This window comes from Gadus macrocephalus, chromosome 3 (assembly GCF_031168955.1).
Source record: "Gadus macrocephalus chromosome 3, ASM3116895v1".
Lineage (NCBI taxonomy): Eukaryota > Metazoa > Chordata > Actinopteri > Gadiformes > Gadidae > Gadus > Gadus macrocephalus.
The window spans coordinates 21,624,579-21,633,598 of NC_082384.1; the positions used below are offsets into that span (position 1 = coordinate 21,624,579).

The window sequence follows — 9,020 nt, forward strand, 5'->3', positions numbered from 1 at the left end:
TGCGGGGGACTCCGACACCAACATCAACACGTGTTGAGCAGGAGGAATGTTAAAACGGCCATGGAGGGCCCTCATCAGTGATTCCACTGATCATCCATATCATAGGGCGAGAAGTTCCCATGAGACACCCAAACTTCACAATTCGCTGGAGGGAGGTCTCTGTGTAGCTCCGGGAGCTCAAGGTGTCTGAGGACCTTGTTGTTGCGTGCGGTAGCCACCTCCGTCGTCACGGGGGACGTTCCTCATAGTTCACCTCACCCCCCCCCCCCCACCCCCCCACCTGCGTAAAGGTCCACACGGCCTTGCAGCGTGTTGGGATAGGTCACGCACATCAGAGGCCTTCACTTCTGAGCTCCAGGCTTTATTTGGGGAGGTAACAATAGAATGCATTGTGATTACCCGACCGTACCATCGGTAGACGTTAAATTGTGTTTTTTTGTTGTTAGTAAACCATGACTTTACCAGGCGGCCGCTCTGGTAATGGGAGCCGCCATTTAACCACAGCGCTACTGTGCAAATGATCGGCTCTAGTTTGCATGATCTATCTAGATCCCATCCGTTTATATTATAAAGGACTGAACGGTATCATAAAGTGTTTGAGTTATAGGACATGTTTACCCAGCCCGCCCTAGTCAACAACTATACAATTAGTACTCAGGATTTGACCCTAGTTCAAATCTCTAGTGCTAAATTGATCCCTTCTCAATAAGCTTTGTTTGAGTTCATCTTAGAACAATAATAGTCTTTGTGTGTCAAACTAACTCTGCAATCATTTAAATGAGATGCTAGTCTAATTAGACACAATTGTTTTAATCACTAAAATCCCTATCTAGAATAACTTTATTGTGGGTGGATGTTGGCAGCCGATTTGATTTGATTGCCGATTGCCTGATCAATGTTCCAGGGGGTCATTCTGCATCTACTATTAAACAGGCTGTTTTGGAGTCACTAATTTATATTAATGAGATTGTCTGGTTTCAATTTCAGTCGGTTGGCTGGTTTCAATATTAGACGGAATAGGATTCGTTAGACAGCAATTCGTCCCATTTTCACATAACAACTCGTGCTGATGCTGACCTGCTCGTTCCACCTTCCATTATAAAACCATCCATAACCAGCATGCCTGTTCACTGTCTTCCTCCAAATAACATTCTAGACCAAATCTATGCATGCCTCAATTAAGCCTCAAAACACACCTTGTTGCTAAAAAACCAACCCTTCTCCCCTCCCACTTTAAACACTATGGCCACCTTTCTGCAGCACGACCAAAACGTGTGCTATCTACCAATCTCACAGCCCCCCTTGTGGACTCCAGCCCCAGACACAGCAGCTCGGCCATGTTGATGCTGCTGTCGGTGGTGCTGCTCGGACTGGCTGTGTTCCTCATCTACAAGTTCAAGAGGTGGGTCTCTTCGCGATCCAATCAGCATCGCCTAATGACGAGGCTGAGCGGCGAAGCTTTTGCAAGCGTCGTTGAGCGCAGCGTAGATGATTGTAAACACTGGAAACACTGAGGAATTGACCGTTAAGTTGCTTAATATGCGGAGGCGTCGGCTACTGCCCCCCCTTAGCTGTTATTTGCTAAATAATTTATTCATGCTCACAAAGTGTCCTCTTGAAAGTGTCTTTGCGAAATGGAACCGATATTTGTCATTAATTATGAATATGCTTGTATTGACATAAGCCTTAAGAGAAAACTAAGAGGACAAAAGCCGGTTGACAAAGTAAACCGATTAATAATTTGACTGTATACTAATTTCGTTTTAATTAAATTTGTGTAGGAGTAGGGCGCGTTTGGTCTGCAGGAATCAAGGTGTGGGTTATTGATGTATGGATTTAATGCATATGATTAGTTAATTTGTATATTTTAAGTGATGAGAAAAGAATTGACTGAAAATAACTCAGGAGAGCCGTTATGCTTGGTAACCCTGACGAGCAATTCCAAAGCTTTCTCGCCTTCCTCTCACCTTTAGGAAAATCCCTTGGATAAACATCTATGCTGAGGTGAACCAGGAGAAAGAGCAAGAGATGATTGGCTCAGCAGGTCAGGGTGACAGCACACCCAAGATCACCCTGAGCGAGTTCACCACATCCAAAGAGCTTATGGAGAAGGAGCTGGACGCAAGGATCAAACGTAAGTGGAGCTTCCGCACCGATATATTAAAAACACGTCTGGGGTCACGTCTTTCTTCAAAGCCAGATATAGTTGGACTTCTAGTTGGACTTCTAGTTGGACTTCTAGTTGGACTTCTAGTTGGACTTCTAGTTGGACTTCTAGTTGGACTTCCATATTCTTAGATCCAGGCACATGTTCAAGCTGTAGGTGTGCAGGTTTGTTTCCGGTGAGGATATTATTATTATATTTTCCTATCTTGGAATTAGCTATTTACTTTGTGTTTGTGTCATTCTGACGGTTTGTTACGGCTCTGATTGTAAATCAGTGGAGTGTGTGTGCTCTTGTGTACTTTCATCATTGTATTTCAGCAAAGGCTTTTTATTCGCAATGCAGAAATAGACCATCACAATGGCAGAATAGCAATAAATCACTGCACATAAACTAGGCAAGTAAAAAAAATAACTATCACTATAAAAGTTTTATATCAAAGCATACCCTTAAAAAACTGAAATAAGCTATTTTGAAAATTGGGTAGAAAATATCTTCTTCTGCACTAAGCTTCAATTTGGAGAGAAGACTTTCAACCAGTGAATTACACCCTATAAGCATGCTGGATAGGAAGGCAGGCTGCACAGTCAGCCATTAAAACAGCTGTAGCAATTCAGCCTGACGATTGCTCAGGAGCCGGTATTATCCCCGGTGTGGAAATATAGGAAGGAAGCAGAAACTGTGGACAGAAACTGCCTCCACTTCATCTGGGATTCAAGTATTCTTTCATTGTTTGAAGTGCAGTCAAAGTCATTTATTCCAACTTTATTATAAGATTACAACTATGAACACAATGACACCAGATCCCTTCTTCTCCGCCACTCCAGATACTTTTAAAGTGGCAATCTCAAAGATTTCAGGGTTGTTCTCTTTGGTGACGCTTTTTGACGATAAGTGGTAATTCGAGGTGTGTTTGTGCACCACACTTCCCGGAGATCTAAACATGGTCGTCTGTGTGACGGCAGTCAGTTGGCAGTCGGTTTACTGGCGACCAGAACGTTATGCCGCTTCCCACACAACTGAGTTGAAGTGCGAGTTTGTTGTGTTAGCTCCTCTTACCCTATTTGGTGGAGCGATCACCGCTGGCTGATGGAAAACTATCACTAACTGTCTGCCATGACGTAAATAATTTTTTTTCTATTCCTTATTAGACTACACGATATTCATGCTAACATTAGTACCTCATTGGACCACATGTTTGTATTGCTAACAACGGTTCTGATTAGATTCTGTTTGAGTGGTCAACACAGCAGCATATAAAGTTCCATGGGTCTGAGGTAAGTCAGACCCTGTAGGCGTGGCTTCCTTCCCATCCCGCCCATATCAATATAGATTGAGGATTTACCCGGGTAAATCAGACCCTGTAGGTGTGGCTTATTAACCTTACCCTGAATTTCTACTTGGATGCTTCTTGAACCACCTCCAGAGTGCATGTTTGTTTACATTGTATCTCTGAATAAATCACATGCCCCGAAACAACGATACCTGAGGATAAAAAATCACACATCGTCGGCCGCTTGTGCTTGTTCCCGGGAATGAAGCCACGGACACCCAGTTTGTAACATTCATACTACTACAAATGCAAGGCTTTCATCAGTGGGCCATAGGCTCAATCACCATTGTTTAGCCTCATTAGGCGCTAGATAATGACTAAATAGGTAATTATTTATGAATGTAACTTCTTCAAGATTATTAATTTATAGTTGGCGATGCTATCTTCAATGCGATTAAAAAACAAATGTTAAATGTATTTGAAGAAAGATGCAAGTATTTCGAATAATATTGAAACTGACCAGTATTGAGAAAATAAGTGATTCAAATTCACTATTTAAATGTAATATTCAAATAAATAGGGTTACATTTGAATAAAGCTGCTGAGTGCCTTAATAAGCCATTCCAATTTGAAAAATAGCTGTTGGAAATGGGCTTATTCAACATGATTTGCGCTCTTGTTGCGGAAGTCCATTGGAAATTCACAAATGAAAAATGTCAATGTCATTATTCTATTACCAGAGTGGTGAAAAGGATTACATTTGTCATGTTGGTGTGTCTTTCCTCTCTCTCGCTCTCGCTCTCTATCTCGCTCTCGCTCTCTCTCTTGCTCTCGCTCTCTCTCTCGCTCTCGCTCTCTCTCTCTCTCTCTCTGCTTAGGGGGTGTTGGGAATTCCTGTGAGAACACAAGGGAGATTCCTAACTGTACCAGTGTGTAAAGATGGCTGGTATGTGTGTACAGGACAAATAAGAACGTGTTGGGGATTCATGTTTATCTGTTTTGTAATTCTCAAACACAATTGTCATTCATCGTTTTTTTTTTGTTTTTTTTGAGGAACCCCATTTATACAAATTTGCACGGGTGTCTTGTTAGGCAACAACCACGCTGTAACATGGAAAACCCATTCAAGGAGACCAACGTTCTCCTTGACAGAACCGATCACGTTTTGTGGATGTGTAAAAAGCTACGGAGATGCATTATTTGCATAAGTGAAAAATCTCTTTGTTGCTTGAGCTGTTGTCTCAACCTGTCGAGAGAGTTATGTGGAAGTCTGATCTTATATTTCAAAGATGGTTTCTGCCAATATATACACACCATGACGTCAGAGTCTTAACTAAAAACATGGAATATTATTAAAATGTACAATATTATCTTCTGTTCTCTTATATGTATATAGTATATGTATAATTCATTTTCAGCTAGATATTATTACGAGCAGACAGCAGGAGACTGTCCATGGTCCGATCACAAATGTGTAATTAAGCAGAGCTCGGTTTATTTGGACAAGAAGGATTTTAATATGTGCATGTTCTTATTGAGGACACTGCTCCTCTGCTGTACATACGCAAGTGTTGTAAATAGTTATTTTTAATCATTCATCAAAGGAGCCCTATTCGTTTTACCTGGTTTTTCTAAAGTATCTATCCTTTGCATTTGTATTTCGCTATCTGTCGGACTCATGCCTTCAACAAAGGGTAGGCTATATGTGTAATTACAGATATACCCGTTGGACAGAATACCTGTTGTTTTACATTTACTAGCAATCAGGCCTACGATATGAACGTGATCGAGGAACAATTTAGATTGTATTATTTATTTATTTTGCATTTTTACGTGAAAGCATTTGAACATTGTACATGCAGTCGAGTTTTTATGCTCTGTGACCATTATTATTTCTATGACAGCTACAGGTACATTTGCCCTTTGAAATGATGGTATTTATTCCAAAGTCACAAAATAAATTATGGGTTTGTACTACCTAGAGAGATTTTAGTTACTAATGATCAACGTGTGAAGCATTTAATATGTAAATTTACTTTTGCAAGGTTTCCGAAAATCTCGCTCCTTGTCTGAACAACTAATCATGCAAGGCATGATTAATAAGCTAACGTTAATTCCATTGTTTGTATATGGTTGTTTATAGTTTTTTTAGATTAAAGTTTATAGTATAGTCATAGATCCATTTCATGATAAGCCTGTTACAGACAATGTAGGTTTGTCGATTATTGCTAGCTATAGCCTCAGGTCAAAGTTACTTCATGTAAATGACTATAGCGTCGATAGCATCAGGCTTTAATCCTGCCCTATCGAATCAATCTTACAACCTTGCCACCGCCTCTGGAAGTTCCATGTTCTCCTTCCCTCTTGCTCCTCCTTCTCTGGTGCTCGAGGTGCGATGAGTTCATGAGTGAACATAGTGCACTAGTGTTTCCTCTGAAAATGAATGTATGAGAAGCCATCCTACTGGAAAAGGACCGATATCCATCTCCCAGGGGGTTTAGCAGTAGTTAAAGTGTTTTTACTGCAGGTCAGAAGTAGACTGGGGTACTTCTTTAGTGAGCGGGAACTGAGCTAAACCACTACAAATGAATGTCGCAGTGCTCTGATATGCACCGTTTATAGTGTAAATACTTATGATCAAATGGCCGTTGATTTGAAACCTCTTGTCCTGTTTTTGAACCTATGTCATTAGAACCGTTTCACCTGCTGTTCACTGAATGCATTATTCATTATGAATAACATAATATTTAGGGTTTGATCATTGGTAATTGCAATCCCTTGTGGTAAAGTATGTGACATCATGCATTTTCTGGTATAAATAAGAAATGTATATTCCTGTTTCAAAGGGCAAATCAAAGTTATCAAATTTATTGCACAAAATCTGCATGACTCATCGGTGATGTTCTGTTTATTCATTATTAGAATATTTCTACAAAAACCTCTGTCCTTTTGTTTCAAATTGTTTCCAATAAATGTATTTTTGTACATCAAGTAATTTTCTTCTCCGGGCATTGACATTTTTATAAACTGTTGAACGTACAAACCGTTATATATAATATATAATTGCTTTAATCACAATCCGTGCTGCCCACATGAACACTTTGTCTTTACATCTATGCGCCGTTCAGTCTTTGAGCAGACGCTCTTATCCAAAGCCACTTACAAGTGAGGCTAAGAACAATCAAAGGCAGTAACTACAAAGATGTCAAGTGTTGCAGACTCCTGTTTCTAAAAGTAAAACAAGTGGACAAAGCACAGAGAAGGGAAAAAAAAGTTAAATCTTTACTTACTGATTAATATATTCCCCACATTATTTAGATCGTACATGCTGCAATTATGTGTAGTGTTTTATTTTTCATATTGGAACAGCAGGCAGAACGATAATGAAAACAGGGTTTGATCATAAGAACAAGATCAAGGTGTGTTCTCAGAACCTCCCAATCAGACGTGACTCCCACATCAGCATGATTACATGCAACAACATCTCAGTTTAGGCAATTCAACAAGAGGGGAGCAGCTATTAAGTGTGTTACTGTTCAAAACGCCGCCATAAATTACAATACATTCACGAACTCCAACATGAAGTATATTTTGAATTATAGTTGAGGGTTGAGAAGACATGAAGTAAACAAAAATTGTACAAGTCACACATTGTCTCAGATTACCATAAACCCTTTCACCTTTTGTCTTTAAATCCGCCATCATCCCTGTGACTAGTGAATGGTGAATGGACTGCATTTATATAGCGCTTTTCTTACCAGTGGCCACTCAAAGCGCTTTACATATTGCCAATCTTTCACCCATCCATCCATGCACACATTCACACACCGACGGTGGTGTCGAACATGCAAGGGACAGCCAGCTCGTCGAGAGCAGTTAGGGTTAAGGCCCGAAATAAGGGAAATGGGATTGGGCCCAAGTGTCTTGCTGAGAGACACCTCGACACTCCGTGGAGCCGGGGATCGAACCAGCAACCTTCCGGTTACCAGCCCACCCGCCTCTACCTCCAGAGCCACATGCTGCCACTAGTCCATACAACTGTCTCTGTCCTCCGTACCGTGTCACGTGGTGGATCAGATGAAAGGGGGTGTCTGCGGTCGCAGATGGCTGCATAAAGACCCTGACGGGGGGGGGGGGGGGGAAACCAGCGCCATGGATATGGGGTACCACAAGGTGTCCGCCTGCCGTAAGCTTTGATTATCGCCCCGGTTACCGGGATGACTTCACACTTGCATCCCATGTCGCCTCGGCAGCGTCGGGCTCTGCGTGTTCCTGACGGGTAAAATAAACACAGCCTCGCTGATGTGCGGCCGCGGTGTGGTCCGTACGCCTGACCTAGCGTGAGGCTACCATCAGGCGAGGGGCCGCATGGACGCTTCCACTATTTTATTTTACCCCCCCTGCCCTCATACCTGACAAAACAAAGCAGGTGAGCAAAAAAAAATATTTTGAAGAACTTTCTGAGTTTGATAAAAGACTGTTGTCAAGGGAGACGACAGCATTGTCGCCACCGATCTAATCATCCAGCGGGATGGAACCCACGGGACCCCGCTCACCAGCCGGGGTAGAGTGACCGATGGCTTGAAGGGGGACCCTCTTCCATCACAGATGATTTCATTTTTCGATGTTCCTGTTGTTGTTGTTGTTTTGTGTGGTTAAAGCAGATGGGACCCGCGGAGCATCAAATGCATTCTTTTTATTTCAGAGTTATCAACCGTGGACAAAGGCCAGTAACAAAAGCCCAAACGCCATTTGTCTTTATTCACCAGGGAAGGGGGGGAGAGAGAGAGAGAGAGAGCGGGAGAGAGATATAGAGAAGGAGTGGCCTTGTTGTTATTCTCCAGTAGCTTGAATTCATTTTGTGTCTCAGTCTCGCCCTCGGTTATCATCTGGGGAGTCCGGCGACAATGCGTGACAGGACCCACTCAGAATCTCAAACACGCGTCCTTCTCGGCGTAGAAGAGCCCCACGTCGCCGGGAGACCCTCATTCTTAGAACGTCAAAAAGAGTGAAAAGGTTATGTTTTGGCATTTGAAATCGCTAGTTAAATAGAAGAGCGGTGAAAAAGAGATGATAAAGGAGCACAGCGTTCCTTGACGTCGGTTCATACACGGTTGACGTGTTGGTTTAGGAGACAATTGCACTTTCTCCATTCAGGTTTTCATTCTTCTCTCTTTTCCCACTTGTGTCAAAAGGCCGTTCGTACGCCTTAATGTCTGTGACGATGTACTTTGTACAAACTCATTTATCAATATCGCTCATCCGTGTGTTTTTCCTCTGCTCGACTCTGCGATATTACAGACGTTAGCGTGAACCGAGAAGCGGGAGATCCATTAGCACAAGCTTATGCATATCAGTCTGCTGTAGTAATAATAATCCATTTATTAAATCTAGCAGCGGATCACATTGGGAGAGCAGTATTACAGTACATACACAGAAAGCACTTAGCCCAAAGCCGCCGCCTCCATTCAGGAACCCTTCAGTCCTTTGCTTTGAACAACAGCGAGTGCATAGAGTCCAACCTTTTGTCTATTGCTAGGTTTAAAGTGGAATCAGGGGAGTTTTGTTTTGGGCAAAAAGGCA

At 42.1% G+C, this 9,020-nt stretch overlaps 1 protein-coding gene across 2 annotated transcripts in view; it reads left to right on the forward strand.

The window, feature by feature from the left end:
- sorcs3a (sortilin related VPS10 domain containing receptor 3a) overlaps positions 1-6,480 on the forward strand; it is a 136,058-nt gene extending 129,578 nt beyond the window's left edge. Inside the window, exons 25-27 of one of the 2 annotated variants that reach the window (XM_060046459.1) lie at positions 1,261-1,402; positions 1,974-2,134; positions 4,316-6,480. In XM_060046459.1, coding sequence (XP_059902442.1) covers positions 1,261-1,402; positions 1,974-2,134; positions 4,316-4,374 — 362 coding nt within the window. In that variant the 3' untranslated portion in view covers positions 4,375-6,480. The remainder of the gene's footprint in view (positions 1-1,260; positions 1,403-1,973; positions 2,135-4,315) is intronic. The other variant, XM_060046460.1, reaches the window with a different exon arrangement.
- The last annotated feature ends 2,540 nt before the right edge of the window (positions 6,481-9,020 follow it).